This window comes from Molothrus ater, chromosome 6 (genome assembly GCF_012460135.2).
Source record: "Molothrus ater isolate BHLD 08-10-18 breed brown headed cowbird chromosome 6, BPBGC_Mater_1.1, whole genome shotgun sequence".
Taxonomy (NCBI): domain Eukaryota; kingdom Metazoa; phylum Chordata; class Aves; order Passeriformes; family Icteridae; genus Molothrus; species Molothrus ater.
In genome coordinates, this window is record NC_050483.2 from 13,958,676 (window position 1) to 13,986,119 (window position 27,444).

General features: G+C 38.0%; 1 protein-coding gene across 1 annotated transcript in view; it reads left to right on the forward strand.

The window, feature by feature from the left end:
• OTOG (otogelin) overlaps positions 1–27,444 on the forward strand; it is a 92,348-nt gene that overhangs the window by 46,867 nt on the left and 18,037 nt on the right. Inside the window, exons 26-40 of the mRNA XM_036385139.1 lie at positions 56–190; positions 1,301–1,447; positions 2,052–2,171; positions 2,855–2,971; positions 3,829–3,985; positions 4,967–4,993; positions 7,669–7,836; positions 9,838–10,116; positions 17,302–17,419; positions 18,094–18,173; positions 18,571–22,298; positions 22,939–23,107; positions 23,937–24,073; positions 25,283–25,372; positions 25,762–25,945. Coding sequence (XP_036241032.1) covers positions 56–190; positions 1,301–1,447; positions 2,052–2,171; positions 2,855–2,971; positions 3,829–3,985; positions 4,967–4,993; positions 7,669–7,836; positions 9,838–10,116; positions 17,302–17,419; positions 18,094–18,173; positions 18,571–22,298; positions 22,939–23,107; positions 23,937–24,073; positions 25,283–25,372; positions 25,762–25,945 — 5,656 coding nt within the window. The remainder of the gene's footprint in view (positions 1–55; positions 191–1,300; positions 1,448–2,051; positions 2,172–2,854; positions 2,972–3,828; positions 3,986–4,966; positions 4,994–7,668; positions 7,837–9,837; positions 10,117–17,301; positions 17,420–18,093; positions 18,174–18,570; positions 22,299–22,938; positions 23,108–23,936; positions 24,074–25,282; positions 25,373–25,761; positions 25,946–27,444) is intronic.

Genomic DNA, 27,444 nt, shown 5'->3' on the forward strand with positions numbered 1-27,444 from the left:
TATGCATATTTATATAAGTATATTTAAAAATTGACTCTTTTTTTTTTTTCTTCAGGGTGCTTCTTCAACCAGTCTTTCTGTCATTATAGAGAATGTTGACTGCTTTAGCACTGGAATCATTTGCAGGAAAAATGTTTTCATTAATGTTGGAAAATCTCTTTTAGTATTTGACGATGAAACTGGGAATCCCGTAAGTTTTATTTCTTACTGCTGATCAAAAAGCAGCATATGTACTTCTCTGGGTGTTTCTTCCTTTCATAGCCAAAAACTTACTGTGCCACTTCAGTAGCAGAGGTGTAAATATCTTTACAGTCAATGCTGATCACATTCCTGGATTGTTCAATGGAAACCTTAAACAAAATCTTGTCTGTATTTGACAAAAATGTCAGAGGAGGTAATTGTAGCTCTTTTCTTTAGACTTAATTCCTGTTTAATATCTTAGGAGAAATACAAGAGTTTTGAAGCGTGAGTTTTGCTATTAATTCTACTAGAACTAAGAGCTTACTCTGGTCTGGAATGTTTAGGAGGAATATTTTTGTACAGTTAAATAATCCCAACAAATTACAGCCCCTTTGGAGTGTATCCTCCACGGCCTGAATTTTATTTTTGTTTTGGCCAATCTGCAAACTCTATTCTGTAAACATTTAGTATTTCAGTATATTAGTAATTATAGTATTAATAGTACTATTTACAGTTTATAGACTGACTATAGAAAGGCAGTTTGAGATATTGTGCAGTTAAACCAGACATTTTAGTCTATGCTACAAAGAAGTTGCAATCTGATTGTTAGTGGATTGAGAGAAGAGTACTGTATCATTCTTCTCAAGTCAAGATCTTCTTGATCAAAACAAGGTTGTCATCTAGGGACATATTTGGACTATTCCTTATTTCCAGAAGCTGCTTCATGCATCTTTTTTGCCTATCCATATTCAAAAAAAGCATGTGACTGTGACAGAATTACTTATAACTAAGTGAAAATCATCATTAGGAGCCTTAAGACTACTCATCTACCTCCCAGATGAATCATTAACATTCTAATCTTCAGTCCATTATCCATCCTATACATTTGATATAAAATCAACTTTTAAAATTGGAAAATCATAAAAATACAATACAGCTCACATTCAAAATCCAGGCCCCTTTTACTTAAGTTTTTTTCTCCTCCCTGGCCTTTTGTCTGTTTTTGGATGTGTCAGAGAACCACATTGTTAATTTTATTTAGGTGATTTGTTTCTTGTCAAGTGAACATTTTATGAAGATGTTATTTCCATTATAAGGTCCCTTGTTTTATTTTGAACAGAGCTTATCTAGTTACATAGATGGCCTACAAAAAATGCAGTTATGGAAAGCTGGGTTTTTCACTGTTGTTCATTTTCCTGATGAACATATCACCGTTCTTTGGGATCAGAGGACAACAGTTCACGTGCAGATGGGGCATCAGTGGCAGGTAGGTGGAAGGCAACACTCTTGTTGCTATTTCTTTGAGGTGTTCATGTAAATCTTGTTGAATAATACATAATTATTCAGAGAATAGACTCTCAGAAATAAATCCAAGAAGCATTCACCTACCTTGTCAATGAAAATATTCATTCTCATTTATCTGTTTTTTAGTTACTCTTTTCTGAATAACTTCTGTAACAACACAGACAAATATCTTAGGGGCAAAGTTCTCTTTCAGTACTCATTCCTTACATGAATGAAGCAGATGTTATTTTGCCAAGGCTTAAAAATACACATAACTGGCTAACAGCTCCCTTTTCTGAACAAAAAGGTCATCTCCGTTTTTAAAAGCTTGGGGATTCATAACTGAAACTGCATAATAATGACATTGCCAAAATAAAATGTCCTCCATAGCTTTGTTACTGAATTCTTTTGACTGAAAAGCTGAGTTCTTTTGACTGAAATTTAGCTGAAAAATGATCAAAATATTACAAATTTAGAACTAAACAGCTGAAGATGTAAGTTTTGAAAATGCTTATGACTGACAGTATTTACTCTTGTGAAAATGTTTTTATAAATATGTATGTATGTGTATATAATTTTTTTCTCAGAGAGAATTGACTGGATTGTGTGGAAATTTTGATTTGAAGACAGTAAATGAACTGAGGACTCCAGATAATTTTGAATTAACAAACTCGCAAGAGTTTGGAAACAGTTGGACAGCTGTAGAGGTACATGGCAAAAGAGAATGTGTTTACTAGTATATTTTGCTAGTAGATTTTTTTCCTGTTATATCATAAAATTAATTTTGAATGAAATCAGAAGTTAATTTCTGAAAGAACCAGTCAGGCAGCAATACAAATGACAATATCAGTGGTTCTTAAAGATTTCTTAATCTGTTTAAAAAAAGAAAAGAATTACCTTTTTTGCTGCAGAGTGTTTAGAGAGTAAAGAAAAATGTTGTAACAATATTTTGAATGCTTTTTATTATATTTGAACAATAAAGTAGCGGGATTTCTGTATAATGGAAGAATGTTGAGTTCACTTTAGAGTGTGTTGACAGTTTAACTGATGTTTTCATAGCTGGGAAACATTTTACTGTGCAGCCATTGCAATGGAAAGAAAAAAATTCTCTGTGCCTCTCTGGTACCTCTGATGAGACCCATAAGTATGTGTGTGTTTTTCTGCTGCTTTCAGTGGAATGTTTCTTCAAATGGTGTTATTTTCCATCTCTTCTTCGTTAGCATTAGCTTTTAACTCTATATCTTAGTCCTGCTTTAGTTTCATAAATGATGCATTTGTTTGACATTTTGCATCTTCTTAAAAAATAAAAAGCACAAAAATATGCTTTGCAAGTTCAAAACACAAAGTGGTTATGAAAAATTACTCACCTTCATTTTGCTTCCCGGTTTAGTGTGTTGACAGCTCTGACATTCGAAATCCGTGCAGTTTGAACCCCCTTAGAGAGCCATTTGCCAAGAAGGAATGTGGGATACTGCTCAGTGAAGCATTTGAAGCTTGCCACCCAGTGGTGAGTTGTAGTCCTGTATATAAACAAGTGACATCGAACATAGCACCAGAGAAATGTTACTCTTCAACGTGAAGCTCTTTGTTATTAATGAAGAAAAAAATTCACCTGATTTGGGGTATTTTCTTTTTAATCACAAGCATTATTCGTGTAGGCATAACCACTTGCTTGCTTTTCATGAAATGTGTACATGGCATGCATGTTTTTCATGCATATATAAATAAATGTATTGAATGGGCAGTGTCAGATGGGAAAAACTCATTTCTGGAAAACTTACTCAAATTTAGATCCGTGTAGAATGTGTAACATTTCAGTAAGCAAATTAACGTTGACAGTTCTCTTTGAAATTTTGTCACTTAAGACTTGAAGATACTGTAAGGGAAAATGAAAAATTCTTGTGTGAAATTGCCTAATAATATGAAGAGAATATTAACTACTTGCACATCAAGAAGAGCTTTCCATCTACTTTGATTTCTTACATTTTATGTGTATCTGACTTCCTTAAAATGTCTGAGTTTTACTGATTTGTGGTCAGTTTAGTCTTTTATTTCATAAGGTTTTTCACAGTTTATTAGGGCTTAGATATTACAAAACACTATGAAACACAAGCCCACATCAGTGTCTTAACGTGCCTGTTCTTCATGGGTCGGTGATTTAATTGTGTTGCTAAGTGCTGGACAAGATTTTATAATGTGTCCCTGTGAACATTTTTTCTCACGTTCCAGGAAGCATTGAGAGTGAAATCTTTAATACTTCCAAGCTGGATATATTGCCTTTTGGAAGAGCCACAGCTTTGTGTCGAGGTGTTGCTTGGCAGTTCCTGTAGCAGTGTTTTTGATGAGCAATATTTTCATTTCCAGATTGACGTCACCTGGTTTTACTCCAACTGCTTGACAGACACTTGTGGCTGTAACCAAGGCGATGACTGTGAGTGTTTCTGTACAAGTGTCTCAGCCTATGCCCATCAGTGCTGCCAGCACGGAGTTGCTGTGGACTGGAGGTCTCCCAGAGTGTGCCGTAAGTTTGTTTAACCAGCACTACCAAGGGCTGCCCCTGCCCTGCATTCGTAGCAGCCAGACCCAAAAAATCAGTCACAACAGCTGACTTGGGGCCATGAATTGAATCTAAGCCTCACTGGTGCCTCTCACTCCAATTTCATTCTGGTCTAGCTGGGTTATGTGCTTTTTCTGTGTTTGTGAGTGATACTTTTCTACTTTTAATCCCTTTGTCCTATGATGTCAAAGGAGAGAACGTGGGAAATCTGTATCAGGGTACAGCATGCATCCCTCAAACCAAAGGTGCAAAGTTCACAGTTCAAGTGATTTCCATCTTCAGGAGAACTTCACTTCTTAATAAGATCTAGTAAACACACATGTCTTATTAGAGCCCACAGAGCAAGTGTGAAATATAAAGGTCTTCTGAAGAAAAACAAGTAAGTTTTTAAGCTGGGCAGAGTCATTAGCTTAGGATTCCTCTCCAACAACTCTTAAAACTTAACAAAAAAAAGTCTGAGTCCCTTTTCTCTAACACCTAGTGGAAATGCCTAACAGGAGGCTGCCATTTCCCCAAAGATGGGATAAAAGAAGGGGAGATGCAAAGAATGAAAGGAAACAAGCATTTTTCTGGCTTTGCAGTTGTACAGAGAGAGTGCAGCAGGCTCAGGGTCACACAGCAAACTGGCCTCAGAGTGAGGGGGTTAGTCTTAACTTAGGATGGAAAAGGTGTGATTTAATGTGAAGCTCAGTCATAGCCACTAGAGGTCACAAAAAGACAGCTGTAGGTATGTAAGCTTGGAGAAGCAATGCTTTCTTTTCATCTGCGTAGTTCAAATTAGAATTTTATCTAAATATTTGGCAATAACTCTTTAATAGGTGTCTGTGTATGATCTAATTTGGCCAAGCATTTGGCTCACATCTTAATCGTAAAGGGGAGTAGAAAACTACTTTATGTTTATCTATGGAATGCCTGTAACTGCATTTTTTTTTTCTTTTTTTTTAGCTTATGATTGTGAATATTTCAACAAAGGTAAGTTCTAAAGGAAGTGACAAAATATCAATAGAATCTGGGTTTTTTTAGTTTAAGTTTTAGCATCTTTGTATAAAAACAATTGTATTACTGAAAACATTTGTGAATGTTATGTTGTTTAACTAGCCAAGATTCTGTTTTGCTGCTTTATTTTGGTTTTTCAAAGGCTTTTAATTTCATAATTCCTGGACCTCTCCTGAGAACATGTGCCTAACTAATTTTCTTTGCAGTGATGGATGATGATTAAACAATTAAATCATGAAGTAATTAATGGAATATCAAGTGGAAAGTGCCAGTGGCACTACTTGTTTAAGGTGCAGTGCAGTTCAAAGCTGAACAGAGCCTAGTGGGTTGTTAAATCACTCACAGACTGCTGTGCAGCCTCCAGAGGGAGGTAGCTGTTAAGCTATGGCAACTTTTTGTCCCCAGAGGGGAACAGCTCTCCTTTAGGTCTGTCTGACCCAGCCTGGAGTTCCTGAGTGACCAGCATTGCTGCTGCATTGGGGTGGCTGTCAGAGAGGGGTGCAAACCTTGGGGAAGGTGCTGGACCATACCTTGAACCTGCATGGGCTGCTGTAGTGCTGTGTTAGCCCTGCAACTCATATTCAGGCTATTTCCAAATCACCCTGCCTGTGTCTGCACAGTCAGATGTGACACACAAAGCAGCCTGGTGTGAGGAAGGGTCAGGGCTCCTGCTGTTTATGCTGTAACTCTTTATCAAGCTCATGTAGAAGCCTGTCTATCCACATGGCACGGAGTATCTTGGTCTTCTGATCAATATTGCAGCAGCTCACTCCTGGAAAGGTCTCAGAAAAGGGACCAAGTTAAATTAGGACAGACTTATGCAGTGCCAGGCCCAAAAAATATGGCCAAGAAGTGTGCCCTTTCTCATACACTGGCTCCTGAAAAGATTTTGAGTGGAGTCAAATCACTAATGCATGGAAATTTTATCTAAATCACCATTTGAAGACTTTCAATTAATTTAAATAAAGGATAGTTGATTATAAGAGCTGATTGAAGGTTTTAAGTTTTCTTTTTGGTTTGTTTTTTTATAAAAGAAATACAGTCTGATAATAGACCATGTTAGTGCAGGTAGACTGCAAGTGCAGTGCCTCTAACCTCTGTGGTGAAGGTGAAGCTAGATGATCACACTGTACTTTTAAGGTGTGTTATTATCTTTATTTGTTACTTAATTCTCACTGACAGAAATTAGTGGAATGAGTGGAGATTTGTGCGTGTGACCAGCCTTGAAGTAAACATGGTTATTTATACTTCTTTCTTTGTCTTTTTGTACTCTTTGCTAATCCAGTTCATCAGTATTCAACATAGAATGTTTCAGAGCTGTCAGTGGACAAAAAAATCATCTCCATGCTGAATATTTTCTTGCCTACATAACTTAGAGTAGGATGACCCAGAACTACTTTGTTTTGGAGACAGGAAGATTAAGAAGTTGTCTTAGACCAGAAAGAAGTTTTCTCTATGTAACTTTGTATGAATCCAGAGTGAGATAATTCTAGTCCTACAAGAAGTAGAGGCCTTTTGTCTTTGGTCAAGAGAAATCCTCAGCTGGTGGCTGTGGTCTCTCAACTTTTGGGTGGGCCTGACATGGGATACTTAAACATATGTTTCCAGAGCAGTGCATGTTTAAGTAGTATTAAATCACGTTTTTCAACTCCCTGCACTGAAGGTAAAGAGATCTTTGTACATGTTTAGGTGGGCATGGACCTGTGTCCTAACTGGCTACCTTTTCATGCCATTAGAATTTAAAGCTCTACTTGTAATGCAGCATCCTTAGATTTCAAAACTCTTAATAAATGTTAAGATTTTGGAGAACCAGAGTATGAAGGCAAGCTGCAAATTGCAGTCCAAAATTGTAACCTGTTGGAACAGATTTTAAGAGTCAATGCTATTAATTTCCCAGCTGATAGCTGCAGTTATCCCAGATGTATGCTTGCCATTTTACCGTGTGGGTACAATGGAAATGAGGTAAACTGCTCAGGTGAGGCATAAAATGCCTACTTTTAACAGGGAACCTAACAAAAATATTTTCAAACATTTAAAAATAAACTCTAAACTATTTTTCTGTAATAAAGTGTGATCTAAATGAGAAGGTGTGGCATTTTAAGGTTTAAAAATAAATTTGCGTATTTTTGGCTTTTTTAACTTATAGATAAAATATGACCATTCTTTGCTTATGATGCTGATTTCTTCCTGTCTTACTTCACAAGTAAGACTTCACTGTTCAAGGAGTTTTTTGATGCTTGTTGACAAAAATATTTTATTCTCTGCAAATTCTTTATGCTTTGGACATTAATAAAATAGGTTTTAAAAAGTAGTAAGAAGTGTATAATTAGTTCAACCATACAAATAAATAGTTTGAAAGGGACTAATAACCAAGAGACCAGTTAACTTTGAAACCAAAACATATGAGAGGGACAAAAACAAGAAGCTGATGATGAGTCTTGAAAATTGAAAGTAGGTATTCTTGATAGCTTTCAGAACATGTATTTTCTAAAAAAGGTTTGTTTTGGTTTTCTTTCAAGTTTAGTGCATGGCACCTAGATCTGTTTGCAGAGTGGTGAGATGTGTTTTTCTTCATGTGCTCTGCCCTAAAGCTTAGAGCTCAGGCATTTGTGACACTTGACATGAAAAATAATTGGTTTTTTCCTCCACAGCACTGGGAAAAGGCCCATACAAACTGGTCAGCTTTTTGGATGGAAGACTTGTAGTAGCAGCAAACTTGGTGGACGGCGTTGTTTTCCCTGTGAAAGAAGATGATGTTGTTCCTGGGCATGTAGTGAGCTTCATGCTGACTTCAGGACTTTATAAACCCAAAGCACATGGTAAAGTCAAAATAACCTAGCTTCTTAAATAAGACGGAGCAGACTCTGCCCTTGTGTTTAAGAATAAACCTGAGTTAAAAATTTCTTGCTTTATCAATCAGTTGAATGTGCACTTTAATGTCTGCTAAAATTTTTGTTGGTGGATTTTAGATTGTAGCTTTGTAAGCAGTTGAAAAGCAGCTGCCTCCCCACACCGCAGCCTTCAGAAGCACCAAACTGGTATTGCAGCCCAGTAATCTGTGTGCTGCTCCCTTTACCTCTCCTCTGGTGGAAGTGGGAAAGAATGGGAGAGAAATGTTGTAAGGAAAGTTCTCCCCACCTCCCTTGCTCTGCCACCATCACTCATTGTCTGCCCACACACACAGAGATGCCCTTTGGCACTGACTGGGCTCTGTAAGGGTGAGTGCTGCCAATCTGTCTCCTTTGGGTCCCAACTTCAGTTTCCCCTGAGGGAAACTTCCTTCTTCATCAGATGAAAGGTGTGTTGCAAACCTTCAGATATGTGCAGAAAGCCTACAAGAGTGTATCCAGCATTTGTGACATGAATTAAATGCTGAAGTTGTCTGCATACACAGCTTTAATGCCCACAGAGCGCTTGGGTATCAATGGTTTTACTGACCAGAGTCCCCTAATGAGCTCTTTGGGTAACCTGAAGGTGGCTTTGTGTCACTTAAAAAATTATAAGTGTTTGATGACTAATACTGCTGTCTGTAGAACTTACACAGGAGCTCATGTAACAGAATAGCTGGGGATAGATTTCTTTTATTAGTCATAGCTTGTACATTGTATTCAATTTATGTTTGGAATGGGAAGGTCAGTCCTACTGTTCTGTTCCCCTATAAAAAGCTCTCTTGGAATTTAACCTGGCAAATAGTTTGTGCCTTATGGTCCAGTTTGAGCAAATGTAATTTCATCATTTGGTCACAAGGAATTTGCACAATCAATACGCTGTATCATTATAGGACATTCATGCCTCTTTGGTACCTCAGCAAAATGTATGTTTTACCAGTTTCAGGCATTCCTGGACAATGGAGAGTTTGGGACATTAATGCACTGATTGGCTGTACAGCAGGTGTTAAAAATCACCCTGACTGTGTTACTTAACAAAGAGCTGCTTGCTACAGACAATTCATTAAAAGACATTCACTAGTACTGCTAGGCTTTTCTGATTATCTGAAGCTTTTATGCTCAGAGACCAAGGTGGTCTTCCAGAAGTGTTATGCTAGAATGTGATAATATATCCTTTTAATAGAGATCATTTGTTTTCTAAGCTTTTTTTTAAGAAATGCTAGCCAGTCCTGGAGGGTTAGTTGATTTTACAGTAGATTAATGGTTGTTTTCAAGAGACTAGCAAAGTTTACAGCAAAATAGAATGAAGTAATTCTGTGAGCAACAGATGCTTGTAACAGGCTCAAGACCTGATGCCTTGCCATTGGCTGTGCAGAGGCTGCTTGAAATCTGAAGTACTGCAGGGTAAGGTATCATGAGGGAACATTTGCCAGAAAAAAGACTTTGCTGTACTGTTCTTAAAGGGAGAGCTAGAGAGCTGAATGCAAAATACGGTTTTCTAATTTATTTTTAATGAAAGGCTGAGCTTTTAAGCTATCAATTCCTGATGGCAAATGTTACTTTTAAATCTAGTTAGATGGAGTTAAAGTTTTTATTAAATAAATGGCTTAGTAAAGACTGTAAATTAAGTTCTGCTTGACTGCAGGGCTATATTCCTTTATCCTGGTGTGGGCAATGTGTCAATCTCTTTGTATTCCTGTTGGAATCTGTAGAGTATTTAGAAAACTTAATAATCATCACAATCTAGCACTCTGAAATCCATACATAGTGCATTTTCTTATAAGATTCAGGCTGTTTTCACTGATAAGGCCAAAGCCAATTTTCATTCCTCATGTTTCTAGAGTCAGTAGTGGTACATTACAATGAACTTAGTTTATTATGCATTTATCAGCAAATAAGTTCTGTGTGCTCTCTTCTGTTTTATTTTTTCAGATTCTAGCTTGATTTCATTTGAAACAGCTGAGAGACCAAATTATTTTCTTCAGCTGGTCTCCAATAATACTCTTGTTGTTTCTAAATGGAAAAAATCGCAAGATTTTCACAACAGATCTACGTTTGTCATTCACAAGAACACGTGGCTGTCGGGATACAGTTCCTTTGAGTCATTTGCAAAACCAGGATTTTTCATCCACATTTCAGCCTCTTCAGTTGGGCTTTTGAAGTACCATCATTCAGAAGAGTTCAGACTGTCAACCCTTTTTAAACTTGTAGGTAGGTAATTGCACTTCAATGTTATGAGCAGCAGTTTTCTCCCTGTACAAATCCAGGCTAAATGGTGTTGTTATTTTCAGAGGTGATGAGATTGCTTACCTCTCCCCTACATTACTGGGAGCTGTGGGAACTCTGGGACATCCAGCCTCAAAATATTTTTCCCTGAGTATTGTAGTGAAGATGAGATTGTTTTCTTGTGAAAAGCCATTAAACAGCTTAACGCACATTTGCCAAACATGTTTGGAAATACATATCATAGTGTACAGTTTCTGGGCAATACTTGCTGTGGAGGTAGTAAGGAAATTCTTTAGGAGTAGAACATTCATACTCGTAAAAAATAGATTCACAAAGGGAATAGAAAAGAACAGATCTCTAAAATTTTAAGAGTGTAGACAACATTTTCTCTCCTTTGCCTCCTGAAGAGAGAGATATTTGTACAGTGAATTCTCTTTGCTAACCCTGTGGCTTCATCAGGAGTAATGCCATCCAGTGCTGAGGACGTGGCCTGTAGACTACACTTTCCAAACCTCATTTTCTCCTGAAAAATACCTTGGCTTTTATCCACTACCCACTCAGAGATGATGTGGCTGTTGGGATGTTAACCACTAGTGCTTCAGTCATCATCTAGTCGGGGGTATTCACCCCTTCTTGGTGATACAGATCTTCATTTCCCTAATGTTGCTTGAACAGATACAGCTTTTGAATACAAAACAGACTGCTGTGAGGGTATTTCTACCTACTTGTGAGATTCCCATTGTCATAATAGTTACATTCCACTGAGACATTAGGATCAGAAATGAAGATGATATTCACTCTGAGGATCATTTCTTAGGAGCTGGCCGCAGATGTTGCCCCTACAAGAGCTGATGATAAAACCACACTAAAAAATCATGTAATTCAAGCTATTTTTAGTTCTGTTTGGTGTGTTTGTTTGTTGTTTGTATTTTTATATCAGCAAGGAAAAGAAATAGTAAGAATTACAGTTTTTACATTCCTAAGTGGAACCATTCACTGAAATGAAGGTGGCTTCAAAAAAAGTGGTCAGGAAAAACATGCAAGTTATATCAGTGTATAAAATAAAGCAAAACAGATTATTCATTTAACTATTCTTTGCTTTAGCTTTTACTTGCCTTAACACATTAGATACATCAAACATATTCATTTATGAAATTCAGTGGCAAGAGTTACTTGCTGAAACCAAGTGTAGTATATATAATTCCAAAATCACTGCAAGGGATTATGTTTTTAAAATTTTATTGTACTGTAGTTTTAAATTCATTAACTATTTGTTTATTTATTTAGCAGAAGTATTTTGATGTGTTCCTGGCAATACCATGTTTTAAAATCGGTTGTTCATTCTCTGAAACTGAAGTGTATTTTACAAGCAAAGAAAGAAAATGAAATACTATATAAAATAAATCATGGCCTGGCCATGTTTTACAGTGACCATGTTGAATTGTGGCACAGACAAACCTGAAGCAACCTCTGATTTCTGTGACAGAAGAGGCCAACTGTATTCCTTGTGGAGCTTCGTGTTATCAAAACACTGAATTAAAGTGTTAATAGTGTCATTGTGAATCTGCCCATGTTTTTCAGTACATTACACTGACAGCCTAATGCAGCTGTTGACTGGCACACTCCAACTTCAGAAAAATGACAGATTTTGTCGTTGCCAAATGCCTGTTGCTTCTTGACAAATGCTTGTAATCACAGAGCTGTTGAGGTTTTTGAGCTGCAGAATTAGAGGGCTAATGCTATTACCAGGATGTTTGTACAGCATTTCAAGCAAGGCACTTTTTTGGGACATAACAAAAATATCTCCTTAGTCTTTTATCTTTGAGGGAGGAATGAAGAAGTTTAAACCATGTTCCAATTCTCAGTGGTCATCCATTAACACAGAATGGTATGTCTTTTCAAGTGTGAAGTCTTTACCCTCCAGTCATTATACCGAAAAATCCTATTTATGCCGATGGAAAACTAAAACAATTTACCTCAGCAAGTGGGATCAGATCAAATGATCAAGAGGTATTTCATTAATCACCACATCCGAGGGCTTGGGTTTCAGAGTTTTATAAGCAGAGGAGCATAGGGCTCCAATCTTTCTCCAGTGTACTCTCACAAGGGCCAGCCTGCTGATGTCGGGTAATTACATGGTCTAAAAATACAGCAGCATTTGTTTAAGTTAATGGAAAAGTTACACCAGCTCCAGAGTGCGCAGGCAAAAGCGTATTGGGTTTCCTGCTGACTATTGTAAATGCTTTGCATATTAGATCAGAAACTCTTGAACCGGGAGCAGCAGCTATTCCTGCGGAATCAGAGGATAAATATCAGGAGCAGAATAATAGGCCCAGTAAATCCCCTTGGCCAGAAAGCTCCTCATGAGACTTCTTCGTGCCCTGTGACGCACTTGCAAAAGGAAGAATTTGAAGTGACCTGATCACCACAGCAGTAGACACATGTCTGTTTAAAGTCAGCTGACGAGTCACTTTTTCCAGTTTCATCGCAATAAATATTGTCACATTGGGACACGCCAAGGCTGGGAAGTGTTTGCCATGAGAAGTCACTTCAGCTTTAAAACTGGGTTATTTTCATTATACTTTACTTTTTCTGCTGTCCTGTTCCCATAAATGTTTGAGGAAATTGAATAGGAAACAGAATTTTGATATGTAGTGTGTACTTATTTGCAAGAAAATATGTTTTTGCATTCTATTCAGGAATTATTTTGCTGGCAAGTTAATTGGTATGCATTCAGTCAAAAGAAAGAATACCTGTACTCTTACCAGATGGACAAAGAACCAAGGTGTCATGTAAGAGCCATCAATTGCCATTTGAGATTGCTGGGAAATCATTTAATGTAGGGAATTTATGACCTTTTTATAGGTATAGCTGCTGTTTTCTTACCCTTTTTAAAAATATGCTCAAACTAGTTAGCTTTTTTCATTCACATGATTGCCACCCATTTAGGATCACTATGAATTATTTTTGTCTGTTATGAAAATGTGACTTGCCCCATATAAATTCTGCAATAAAGTATTTAATAATGCTAGTTATGTGCTTTAATAGCTAACTTGCTGTAAATACAAGGCCTGTTTTGGAGAATTTTCAGCTAAAATTAAAATATCAAGATGCACTAAGTATAGGCCCACTGCATAGAGGCATTTTTCAGTGTTTAAGTTTGATACAGAGCACTTTTAATCTTGGTTTTTTAATTAACTCAGTCACATTCAGAAACGTGGTGCAAAACTGAAAATTAAATTAACTTTAATGAATAAGTTTTTTACAAAACCGTCTTTTTACCTTAAGTCGGTTTTAAACACGATATTACCAACTACTTTAACATCAATTTACTCTAATCTACTTCCATCAGTAGAATTCATTTTCTGGAGTGTCCTGATTCACTCATAATGAGTTACTGTTGAGTTTAATTTGAGCTCATGTGCTTTGTTGGCCCAAAAGTTCATGACGTGGGCCCTGGGGCTGGAAAATGCTGAGCAACTGCTGCTGTACCTGCAGATCCCACGTGTGCCAGTGAACACATCTGCCTGCTAGCTCCTGCAATCAGACTGAGCTTTCTGTACAATAACATCTTTCCTTTTTATGCTGCAAACACAAACATTTGACCTACCATGTTTGGCTGAATAAATAGGACGAGATTAAAGAGTTGTGTTAACGTTGTAATAGCAAACTGAACCGTATGTAGATGAGAGGCAGGTAATTGCACTCTGCTTCCAGTGATGTTTTGGCTGGGCACAAAGCTTAGTTTTTCCAGTGATATTTGCTTACATTTCTCATTGCAGAAACTTAGAAGTCATGAGCAGGGTTTGATACTCATTTGTGTGTGTGTTAAGTGGGTAGATAGGATTTCATGTTTCTAAACTTGTAACTGAGGAGATAGGCAATCTAAGTTACCAAGCAGAGTTTTGCCTCCACTATAAATAGAACTAATTCTAAAGCAATTTTTGTGCCTATTAGATTTTTTAAAAATTTTGTGTTGAAGTAGCAAAAAAAAGAAAAAAATCATCAGGTAAGAATGAAAATCCAAATACTTTATTTTTTAAATTTTTTTTAGACATTTATTTTAAATACAACCTTTTATGAACGCTGGAGCATTTCAAATTTTAGGGTTTGTTTTTAAGTAAATAGCCATTTTTTGAGCATAACTTGGAATTGTTCATATTATAGAGATTCTAACAATGGCAAATTTTGTCCCTGTGACATAAAAGTCAGCATAGAAAATTAAGGTCAGGTGCTTGTGAACAGTAAGAATTGTCAACTCAGAAAAAGAAGTGGCCAGGGTACTAAGCAAGGTGGTTGTGGCTCAGCAGAACCTTGTGGTCTGTCGGTGATAAAATAGCAAAAATCTTCATTAAATGGTAGCAACTTCTGTTGTTATCCCAGTTTTAGTTTTGAAAGCCATGAAGAAGAAAATCATAAATTGCAGGGAAGAAAATGCTTCTCTGATGTTCTAGAATGTGTGAAAGCAATGGAGTTGGGAAATATCTTTTAATGTATTGTCTTTGGCCGTGTTCATACCTGTGCTCCCACCTGGGGTTCCTGCTGTCCTGTGGCATGTTGATGTCCTCAGCTCCTGTTGGGTAAGGGAGCTGTGGGCTCAGCTGGTGCATCACCCAGCTGGGGCCACTGCCACCCAGGACATCAGTCACCACTTGGGGAAGGATTTGCTGTGTCACCCTGTCAACAGGAGACAAATGCTGGTAGGCTTGACAAGGAGACACATGGCTATCTCCAGATGCCATGACAAATCCTTTTGAGGAACACATGCCTGGTACGAGAAGCTTGATTCATTGTCTGTAAACTGCAAATCATTGTTCTGTGGTGAGGGAACTCGGCTGGTGCTCAGGCTGCAGTAAGCTCGTGTTACTGGTTGCTGGAAGGGGAATTTAAGTATTAAAAAAATGGGAAGCATGTGGTGGAGGTGGTTGAACAGGCCAAGTGACCTCAGCCACTCCTCATGTGGCTTTCTCTCAAGGCCCTTCACCATCTTCATTGCTCCTTTGGGCACTCTCTAACAGCTGAATGTCCTTTTGTTATATTGTGGTGACCAAAACTGCACACAGGGCTTGAGGTGAGGCTGCACCAGTGCAGAGCAGGTGTGTGTGTGCTGTTTTTTGTTTTGTTTTGCTTTACAGTGGCTTGATCCTTGGGATGCTGAGGGGTTCCAGAAATTTGGTTGACAACAGTGAAAACTCTAAATATGATGAATTATTGAACTGGTGTTTTCTTAATAAAGAATTTGCCCACAATTCATAAAAAAACCACAGATATCATCATACCTTATGGGTTTACAGAGACATCCTGAGAACTTTCTGAGAAAAATGAAAACAATTCATACAAATACTCCACTCTTTCTGTGGTGATTTGGTGTGCTCTTTAATGTAGTTTGTACACTAGAAACACTGGTACAGCTTGGTCTTGCATACTCAATTTTCTAAAATCCCTTGATTGGAAAATTAAATTTCCTTTGATTCTACAGATCTTTGAAAGCAATTTTTAATTACCAAGTTTACGAATTCTTTGTTGCCCACAGTTCTTTTTGTAGAAGTAGACACAAAATTTGTGGACAAGCATGACTTCATTCTTGACTGAAGGCAGCATTAATTTATCTTTATTTATAGCATTCTCAACAAATGCTATGCATTTATGTGGTGATTCACCCTAAATCCTACCAAGGCATACAACACCACCAAACTCTGTGAGCTTAGTCTGTAGGAAATCTTGAGGAGAATGTGGCTATCATTTCATAAAAGTTCATTTGGAGAATCGGAGATGGTATGTTAATCCCAGCATTTGGGAGTGTTAATTCATGGCCACTTCTGCTAAATTGAGAAACTCATTCTTCATCAGGCTGCAGTTGGTTCTTCTGCAAACTTTTACTTTTATTGTATTTGAAACTTACTCTGTGGTTAATGGTGTGGCCTTTTAACTCTGTGGCCAGAGTTAAAAGTTGTGGACTTGTCTCCATACCAAATCTAGGGTAGTCTAATGAATGAGATTTCCTGGATTCAGGTTGGATTTATGTGCTGTTATCACTACTTTTGGTGATTGCCTGTGCCAACAGGTCTCTGATATGTTTTGTCTTTCTGCCATATGTCTTCTTTTTCTCCTTAAACCTTGTATTTCTGCTATGTATTTTCTTTTGTCCTTAAACCTTACTACTCAACGAGTCCATGCATACAAGAGCTCATACATCAGTCACCAAAATATATGGCAAAAATTCCCTTTCTCCGTTAGATTTATGTAACTTATATAGGTGTCAGTGGAAGGGATCACAGAGGAATTCAGTCACACGTACTTAACTTCTTATGAGAACACAATAAATGCATATTTTACTGTCATAAGAATTGCATTCTTAAAAGGAGTGACAAATTACGTTCCTGGATAAAATGAGATGTAAAAGGGGTAACACTAGATGGCAACATACACACCCTTTTGTCTGAGTTTGATTTCTATCTTTAAGAGAATTATTTTTATTTTAAGTTAATACATTAATGGTTAATAATGACAGAGATAATTATAAGTGCAGATTCCCTAAATTGCAGGAATAAAAATTTCTCAGTATCTTCATGAAAAATTTGACTGTCTTCAAGAAGATGTAAAAGAGCTACTCCTTGTATCTCAGTCAAGCAAAGATCAGGAAAACTTAAAATACTTCAAAAACACAAAAATTGACAGTCTTTCTAGGTAATCAGCATTTTCTTTCTGGTGTTTAATGTAAACATTGTCTAAGAGCAGTTACTCTTTGTAGGCTCTGAACAATGTTGCTCTGAGCTCAGGTTTACCAGTTTAGAGGGGATTCTTATATGATGGTTGTCTTCTGCAGGCATGATTGTACAGGAAATGTTACTGCCCTGCCCTGGCTGCTTCTGGAAGAGCTGGGGTGGGCTGCCATAGTGCAGGGACTGAAATCCAGATATAGCATGTAAATCTTGCAGGTGTTGGCAGAGCCACTGGGCTAATCCAGCTTTGTGCAGGAAACTGTTCTGCGTGGAGGTGGGGGAGGGCTGGAGTGCATTTAAATTTGTGTTTCTATCGTGTGACTTGAAAGTCCTTCAGTAAACACTGTGTGTGTAGATGCTACAGTGAATGTAAGGCATGCCTCTTAGTGATGTCTATCTGTGAGTGCTTAAAGGAATATAAGAATAACAGATCTTTGGTGTTTTTCAGATGTCAAATTTAAGCTTCTGTCCCGTTCTACGTGTGAATGGCGTTATGATGCCTGCACAAGCCCTTGCTTCAAGACATGCAGGGACCCTTTGGGAAAAAACTGTCAGACTGTACCAAAGTACGTGTCTGTATTTTCATGGAGACGTGTGTAATTTAGGCAAGGCAATTAAGCACGATAATAGGAATATGAGGGCCCAAATGTACACTTTACATATCAGGACTGTATTCTTGAGTAAGGAGGTAAGAGAAAGAGGAAAGGAATGGAACAAAACCTGCTGCTGTAGCCACATAAACATGACATTTCAGCCTTTAGTGTACCATCAGGTTCTGGAATGACTGCTATATTTGTAACTTTCATTTTGGGAGTATTACAGAGCATTAACGAAGAGAGGTTATCACAACTTTGTTTCAAACAGTTGTGCCCTTGCTTTTCCATTATGTCACTGCAACAGCTATATCTGGCCTTGCTTTTTCCTGTGAAGTGAAATTTGTGCTAAATCTTGTAAAACTGACACACAGACTTTGACATATAAAAATATTGGGTATTTCTTATAGCAAAAGTGTTCACTCTTGAACCTGTGACTGTTCATTTCAAAAGCTGAGTGTCACAGAGTTCATGCTTTCCCTTAGATATGAGTGGAAGTCATGGCAATGACATTTTGAAGGAGTGCACTGAGGTGTACCAGGCTGTCTGCTTATACATACTTCATATATAGATTCTTTTCCTGAAATTGAATGCTTGATCGAGAAGATACTATTTGACTAGTTAACACCAATTGTTTTTTCTTTTAGAGTGGAAGGATGCATCCCTGCCTGTCCTCTCAACATGTTGCTGGATGAAATCACTCAAAGATGCGTGTATTTTGAAGACTGTATGTCTGAAAAATTTTATTTATATTAGACTTAGCTTAATAATTAATTAGTTCTTCAGTCATAATTTTAAATAGCAGTGCCTGCATTTGTGTAACCGTGACCTTAGTTATGTGAACCTTCAGCTCACTAAACATACATTTTAGTTAAAATAATTTAGTTCCTCAAAAATATGAGACCAATTTTAAACTAAGAAAGACATTCTTTCTTCATAAAACTTTTCAGAAGCACTAGATGTCACATAAATGACTTAATGAATTTATTTTTAAATTTGTCTATGAGTTTTAGAAGTTTTAAGTCTATTGAAAAATCAGTTATACGATTTAAGCTAGAACTCTGCTGGCTCCATCACTATAATTATTCATGAATTTCAGGCAGTTCTCTTGTGTCTGATTTCAGGCATTGAACCTGCAGATGACAGCCCACCTTTGCTTCTCAGCATTCAAACCCCAGCAGTTCCACATTTAACACCAACTGCAAGTTTGGCAGTGATCAGTGAAGAGGTAACTTCATTTTCTGTGCCTGAAGCAAAGGACGGGGAAACAACACTTGCTACAAAATTGCAGCTCACAGCAACTACAGAGAAATTGGAAATTTTGGCTATTACATCCAACAAAACACTTCCAGCTGTAACTTTATTGCCAACTATTTCTTCACAGTCAACAGAAATGACATCTGGGAGAAGCACTACAGCAATGACTGGGACAACAAAATCTAATGTTAGCTTGTCTGCTTCTGTTGACATTTCTCCTTTGTTCCCCTCTGCTGTCAGTTCAGAAACTTCCACAAGGATACAGCTGATCAGTAGTGGCTCCACGAAACTGCTGAGGGCTACAGAACCTCAGACAGCAACTGCTACACATGCAGTCCCCACAAGAACAGAAACAGAGAGCAAACCAATTGCTACTTCTGTTTTTACTGGGGCACCACTTCTACATAGAACAACAGAAATACCAGTCAAAACTAAAATAATGGAGTTATCAGAAATGGCCACAAGAACACTTCCCACAAAAGAAGCACAAGTAAGACCAGAAGGACTTACAACATTTACACCCAGTTCATTTGAATCAATAACAGAAAAAACTACTGCATATAAGCCACAGCTTTCTACATCATCTCTGGAAGTGCCTTCATATACACCCCCAGTAAACTTAACAGGAGCTTCAGAAGGGACAAAAATAAGCATAGAACAGTCTTTTACCACAGCAGCTAATGTTACAGTGACATCAGTTGCTCCTATGCTCACTACTTCATCTTTGTTAAAGCCAGTGTCTTCAGCAACAACAGGAGCAGCAGCTGTTTTAACCAGACAGAGTGAGAGGACTACATTTTCACCAACATCCATGCCACCTGTTTCAGTAGGAAAGACAACTACAGAACCTCCTCTTGGAATGGTTCAACACCTGACTGGCACTCCAGAGGTTCTTTTCACTACAACTCTAGGTCCAAAGACAACGACTCTACAAACCCAAGAGAGGTCATCAGAAACAACTTTGTTATCATTTGCAACTCATAAAAAGGAAATCCCAAAAATAACATCTCATGTGGAGCATAAGTCAAGTTCCTATTTCCTTCCCTATTCACCACATCCTAGTTCTAGTACTGAAAAATCCTTCACTCTTTCTACAAAGAGGCCTGCAGTGTCTGCTTCTATTCCTGCTTCTCCAGCTTCAGGTGAATTAAAAAAAACATTTAAAACTGTTTCAACTACAGGATATCACTTACACAAGGTTCTAAACACAACTGAGTTCCTGACTACATTATACACTAAATACCCTGTCATGGCAGAGACTAGCAGTGTGACTCCTTTGTCAGTTAAGGTAACATCCAAAATAACATCCCCTCTTGAAATAGCAACAAAGTCAACTTTGTTTTCTGGAAAAATATCTACTGAATACAAGTCAGCTCTGGTTTCAAGTACAGTGAAGACAAGCAGTCCAGCATATTCAGGTAGTGTTACAACATCAGCAATGAAAGCCAAGGAAACCACCACAGCTCCTTTTGTAGCTACAGCAAGAGAATCGCCCCAAAGAACATCCATCACTGGATCTCCGCTTGATCTCCTTAGTGGGACTGAAACCACATTGTTGACAACAGTGCCTGGTAAATCACAAGTAGAAAGTATTACTACCATCTCTACTGGAAAGCCATCTGCTTTGTCTTTTCCACCATCAGGTTCTCTAATTTCTTTAACCATTTCTCTTCCTTCACTACCCTCAGATCGAAAAGAAACATCGCTGACAACTCTCAGTCCTATGAGTACATCCAATGTAATAACCTCTTTATATCCTAGAACAACTATACAAAAATCTTTGTTAACAGAAAAGACCTCTCCAGTCCCAACATTCTCTATTTTATCTTCTATATTAGATCAATCAAGTTCAATAACAACACTACTAGATGAAAAATCTCTAGTGAATGTCACTGATGTCACATTCTCCACAACCTCTGAATTCAGCAGTCAGGTCATAACAACCAAAAAAATAATGACAGGCAAAGAAAAATCCTCTCTGTCCCCTTCTGTTGAACTTCCAGTAACAAAGCCTTCTCACACTTTCTCCACCTCTCAGTATCTAGGAGATAAACTAGTTTCTTCACCTTTAACACAACTGCTACCAGAAGTAATAACAACCACACCTAAATATTTAGTAGAAACTAAAATGGTTTCTACAGCATTAAAACCTGCAGTCCAAAGTGTGACAGAAGCAGTGAAAATTCCAGCAGCTGCAGCTCAGCCATCCCTGCCTCCACCTTCAGCAGGCCCCTTCTCCTTGCAGACATCTTCAGGAGCTGTGGTACAGACCACAAGGACCACTGTTACACCTTCTTCTACTCAGAAGACTACAGAACTTGGCCATCAGACCTCTGAACCTTCATTGACGAGCCAAGTTCACCAGTATCCTGCAGAATCTCTAAAAAAATCCACTGGTCAGCCACAACCTGTCTTTAGCACAACTGAAGCTACAGCAGAACTGACTTCCTTAAAGACCTCACTATCTGAAGGCTCTCATTCAAGCATGTTACCTACCTCAGTAGGTCCTACCAAAGTTATTTTGCCAACTGAAAAATATTTGCATTTAACTGATGTGGTTACACAGCCACTTGTATCAAGAACTTCTGTTTTGCAGCCTACAGTCCCAGCTAGAGCAACAGCTGACTTGATTTTTGACAGCAAATTTCCCCCTTTCTCACCAGAAGTGCTTGCCACTTCCTCTTCTTCAGCAACAATTAAAAAAGAACTGTTTCCTTCATTTTCCACTCAAAAGACTGCTACAGATCTAAAATTCACACATCAGAGCTTGTTTACTAAATCCCTTGAGTCAAGACAAACGCTTGAAGCATCACCTTCATCGGATTCTCTGTCAACCTCTTCAGTGGTTTTGTCACCATTGACAGAAGGTCCTGTGGCTTTGGGCTCCACATCAAGGGAAAGTGGTACAGAGGGAGCTGTGGTGTTGCCTAAGCAGGTCCCACCTTCAGCCACCACCTCCAGTTCCATGACCCTGCCAAGGACAGCCTTGTCCACTGAGGCCCATTCCTCAGTGGCAGCTTCAGCCTCTCCAGCGATAAGCAGTGCTGGGCACAACCTCAGTACTGCATCAGCAGCCTCAGACACAGCAGCAGCAGTCACAGAGCCCATATCCAGCTCTCCTTCTGTTACTTCAGAAGCAAAAGGAGCCATGCCCCTTGACACAGTGAAGTCTGAAGAGTCAGAATTAACAACAGGATTCCAGTCTGTCCTTACTCAGGGTGCTACTGTTACACCTCAGACATTTTACCCTTTGTATTTCACAAACACAACTTCGGTTCTGTCCACTGCACGTTCACCTGCTGAATCAAAAGTGTTTTCTTCTGTAGTTCCATCATCAGTCAGTACTACTCAAACTTCAAAATTTGAAATAACATCTGAGATGCAGACACCTTCTGTGAGTTCACTGGTAATGATACCTGATCATCCAAATGACACAGCAGCTCCATCAGTTTCCTCATTTACTTCATCTACCAAAACACTTCATGGCTTGACTACAACATTTTCTGATGGACTGACAATAGCTGAAGCCATGGCAGGAGCTGCAGCATCACCTTTTATGTTGCCTCGAGAAACAGCAACTCTTCAAACTTGTACAGTGAGTAGATACAAATAATTACCTGCCTGCTTTGGAACATGCCTTAGTTACTTCTACACACTGATTAAAATATAAGATTGTGAGCCATGTCTTGATCTTCAGGATTTAAAGTACCTGTATCAAACAAGGGAGCCTGATTTTATTATCTATTATATCTGATACCTTGGATAACTTCATTATGCGTATTTTTTTTTTAAATATTCTACCACGCTGGGTTTCAGGCCTCAGTTTTCTTAGTGTGACTGTTAGAAGAATGGGGTTTTTGTAAAAAAAGGTGATTTATACTGTCCAGTGTCAGTGTTTTGTGTTATTGCCCTCTCTAAAGCACATATTTCCAGACACCCCTGTTACCATTCCTGCTTGTTTCCTTCCATATTTTCCCTCCTCAACTTTTTTCATTGTAAAGTTAAAAATTCAGTATTGCTGTTCTCAACTTTATTACTGGACAATGTGTTAATCTATGCTCAGAATGGTCAGATTTTTGAAGGCGCTCATTGCTTATTGGTCCCTAGCATCATGGGGACCAATAAGTATTCAGTGCCTGAAGAATGTGAATCCTTTTTTCAACAAAACTTATACAATATTATGATACTAACTTGGTATGAATTGTAACCTCTGTCTTTTATTGAATCTGCCTCAGCCAATCACAGAGAGTGAGTGCATAAAACACATTTGCTTGGATGGACAGCTGATCCAGGTTAATAAGTCACAGAACTGCCCATACAATGCCACTCAACCCAGCTGTGGAGTTTTAGGATTTGCTACTCAAACAAATGGTGACAAATGCTGCCCAAAGTGGGAATGTGCATGTAAGTTTTAATTCTTCAGTACTTTTGAGGTGCATTCAGGTAACAGTTTAATGCATGTGTAAGAAAGGTAAGAAAACTGACACTTCTATACCATAGCATAGAAGTAAAAGATGCATATTTTTTGGGTTACTCATTGTTGAAGGAAATTTATAAGTGTAGTTTTATATTCTGGGAAATAAAATAAAAATGTTCTTTTAACATACTCAGCATTATGTACCTGCAGTGGATATGTTTAGCTCTGACTTAGACACATCTTGTCATCTCTGTAATCAGGGGACACCTAATCAATACAGATTTTTTTGGGTTCATTTTTTAACTACTTCAGCACGAAAAGATTTCCTAGACTGCTAACTACTCCTGTTAGTGGTCTGAGGACTCTGTTGGCAATTGGACTTCTGCTTAGGCTTTAGAGTTTGAAATTACTTGGAGTAGAACTCCAAGCCCACTGAAACACAAAAGCTTTAGCAATAAGACTCAGGAAAAATGAAACTTAGGAATAAGACTACAGGGGATCTATGGATCTGGTATGATCTGCTGTTACTCATGATATTTTTTAGTTTGGGGTTTCTAAAAATTGCAAACCTTTGTTGGCAAGAACTGTAAGGAAATAGCTGATTGCAGAGGTCTGCAGGTTGCCCCTCTGAAAGCATACAGAATTTGATTCTGCTGTCCATTTACAAAGATGCATCAGTATTGAATATGTGCTGCATATATGAACCTCTTAGTAAGCTAGTTCATCTTATGAGATTTGTTTATCTTCATATGTTGTAAGATTTACTGGAATTCTAAAATAAGTTAGAAAATTCATTTACTTTTTTTTTTACCTTAGGTCGTTGCACCATTTTCTCTGATCTGAGCATTGTAACCTATGATGGAAATCATTTGGCTTTATTCAAAGAAGCGTCCTACATTGTTAGTCAAACTCCAGATGAAACTATAACCATCCATGTCCTTGACTGTAGAATGGTAACTAACATTTATCAGCTAACAAAAGGTGTTTGGTATTGCTAATAAGATGTATCTGAAAGGCAAGAGCATAATAATACTTTATATCATTGCTATTATTAATTTCTGTGCGATATCTATGAACTGTGCTTGCATTTCACAATACTTGTGAATTGTATAACACTCTAACTCCTGACTGTAAATACATAGTTCCTTGTGAAACAGCTGAAAGATGAGAGGTGGGTCCATGTTATCCTGTGGTATGTGTAATATGGACAAGGTGAAGGGAGATCAAGTGGATTTGCATCATTAGTCACTTCTCTGAGTGCTGCCTTATTACCAATATCACCACAGTTGTACCAGTGTACCACCAGTCTCTTTCAATGCAGGATTTTCATCTATTTTCATATGGAAAACGTGGGCTGGAAACACCCATCTTCAGAGCCATACAAGACTGTAGGAATACCAGACTGAATGTGACCAGCCTGTGCATTCCAAGTTTCTGACACAGGAGAGAGAAAGCCTAATGGGGATCCTGTCTGATGGGATCAGTATGGGTTGGCTTTTGTCAGGAAAAGTTCATTTCTTGTGAGCCTTTTCAAAACTCCTCTTAACTCCAGTCTCTCCTGTGAAGGCTGGGTCGTTTGATGTCTACATAGATGTCCATTGCAAAAGTTTGGTTCCAGGTTTCACCTAATGGAAGTTAATTTCAGGAGCTCAATATAAATGATATGAAGAGTATGTGTTTGTGATGATCAGATTTGTTTTCCTCTTGTATTCAATATCTTCTGTTTTATTCACCCTCATGTAGCTCAGGAAGTATGCATTTGTTCCTGATCCATTACTTCTGTGCTGTACATATCCTACAGATTCATCATTCCCAGTCTCATCCTTGCAGACCTTCAGATATGTAGTTTGTAGGATTTTTTTTTGTCCAAACAGCTAGTCCACCATATTTTTTTTTCCCTGAAAAACTAGATTTCTGTTTTAATTCCAAGATTGAATGATATAGCACAGTTGCTGGAAACAATGACATCATAGTGTTTTGTTTATTTATCCGGAGAAGCTCTGTAGTCATGACTTGAAACTGCAATCACCAATGGTTTTCTCTCTTAATAGCATAATCTCCCAAAATCCTAAATGTCCTAGTACCTAAAACCAGTAGGCCAGCAATGTATTCAGATTTTGCACATCACGGCTATGGGTGATGCATTTTTGTTTTCTCCACAGAGTAATTCAAATTCAACTTCTTTGTGCCTGGCAATGTTGAACCTAACTTATGTATCAAATCAAATTATTATCAATCGTTTAAGCAGAAAAGTAAGTATTCTGAGGGGTTTTATCTTCCTTTAGGTAACACCTTATTTCAGCAGTCAGCTGCCTCCTCATGTGGACACCGAGGACTAGAGCAGAACAACATAGGTTATATGATTAATAGTTACAATTTTGTAATTAAGTAAATTTCTCTTGGTAAATTCAAAGAGCCAATCTGTGATCCAAGGGCAGTTAACGAGGTAAGACTCAGAGTAAGGCACATAAATTGTTATTGTATAACAATACATAAATTGTACCTTTGGTACCTGAATTACCTTTATGGAGGAAAGCCTGACTGCTTCTGAAATTACTTAGGACTTAGATTCCTAAGCTGTCAAAAATCTGGCCTCAGTTCCTCTTCCAGACCATTAACTTCTCTTCTGTGTGTTGTTTAGATAACAGTAAATTCAAGATCTGCTTGGCCTACTGTTAGAAAATATGGATACAAAGTTGAAGATTCAGGCTTCAAATATGCAGTTGAGACCCCAACAAAAATCAGAATTCAGTGGTTTCACAATACAGGTGTGATGATTATTGAGTTGAATAATACCAGAGAACCAAGAACTTTGGGACTATGTGGTAAGTATAGACCAGTGCAAGAAAAAAGAATTTCAGGTGCTTTGCTAGGGAGACACATTTTCCTAATTATATAAATTATTTATTGCAGGGTCTGTCCCAAAAATGTATTGCAGATCACTGCAAACTTTAAGATACTGTTAGAATTAATCTATTATTAATTTTGTTTATTGTTGAAATTATATCCTCTCATCACTATTTGCCCACAGTGTTGCTTCTGTTTGAACCACAGGCATGATTGCAGTTACCAAACCCAAATAAGTAAGACAGATCTAAATCCATGATTTCAAATACAGTCATTTACAGATTTAGGGTTTGATAGCCATCTGATAGGAAGTGGTACATGTTATTTTCAGTTTCTAAGGGTTAGAGTTCCCAGGAAATGTAAACTTCAGAGAACTAATATTAGTTTAACTGTTGGAGAAAATATTTTAGAGGGAATTTCTTAATTATGTTGCACTGTCTTAGGTCTGTTATATGCACTGCACTGTTAGGTCTGCCCTGTTAAGCCTGTGTTCCCCTGCTTTATTTTTTTTGTAAAAAGTACAGCCTTGAATAGTCTGATGGTGTTACAGCTTTTGCAAGTATGTATTTGCTGATATAAATCCCCACTTTGGTAGCTGCATCTGTAAATTTATCTGTAAATTTACACTGTAAATTGAAGCTGGAAATCAGGATTAAGGAGATCATATAATTACAGTGGATATCTTTCCAGTTTCAGAAAGGGCAAATGCCTGTAGCTCAGTATCAAATACCAGGAATAGCTCAGTCCAGTTTCCAGTCCTGCTGACAGAAATGTGCTTCTCACAAAGAGAGTTTGAATTTACGCCATTTTGAAATTTGATTGTTATCTCCTATTTGCCCTAACCTCTGCTTTCGGTATTGTTCTCACTCTGTTTGGCTAATTTGTATTGTAATTAGATAAAACAGGAAAAAGACAAGACAGTGGATATTTATAGTAAGCCTGATTCAAGTTATCCAGAGAATCTCTTTTGACTTTACCTGTTTGTTTACTGTGTAGGGAGGATTGGGAACATTACATTCCTGGTTTACAAGGCATTCTGACTAGATGTCAGCATATTTCTGTGGATGGTGTTGCAAGTACAACTTCTTCAGGGAATGTGCTCTGTGTTTCTGGTGTTCACCTCTGACTGGGAGGTTCTCTGCATAAGTCTGCCTGCACAGTGCTGCCTGTTGCCACTTACTGAGCCTGCCTCAAATGAGCTTGCTGTACTGCATCTTTTCAGGGTGAATTAGTCCAGCCTAAACTCCTTTCTGAGCTTTCTGTGTTAGTGCAAGTACTAGCAGCATGCTTTCTCAGCAGCATTCTTTCATCTTTTAGCTGAACTGCTGTATTGGTAGGTCTTGATTTCTCAACTTCATGGAAATGCTAAAAACTGAGAAGACCATTAGAGGTTTGTAGCACAAGCATCCTATGGAAGGATCCAGAAACAACAGTGTCTTTTACAGTGCAAGGATTGGGCAAATGTGGCAGCTGTTGA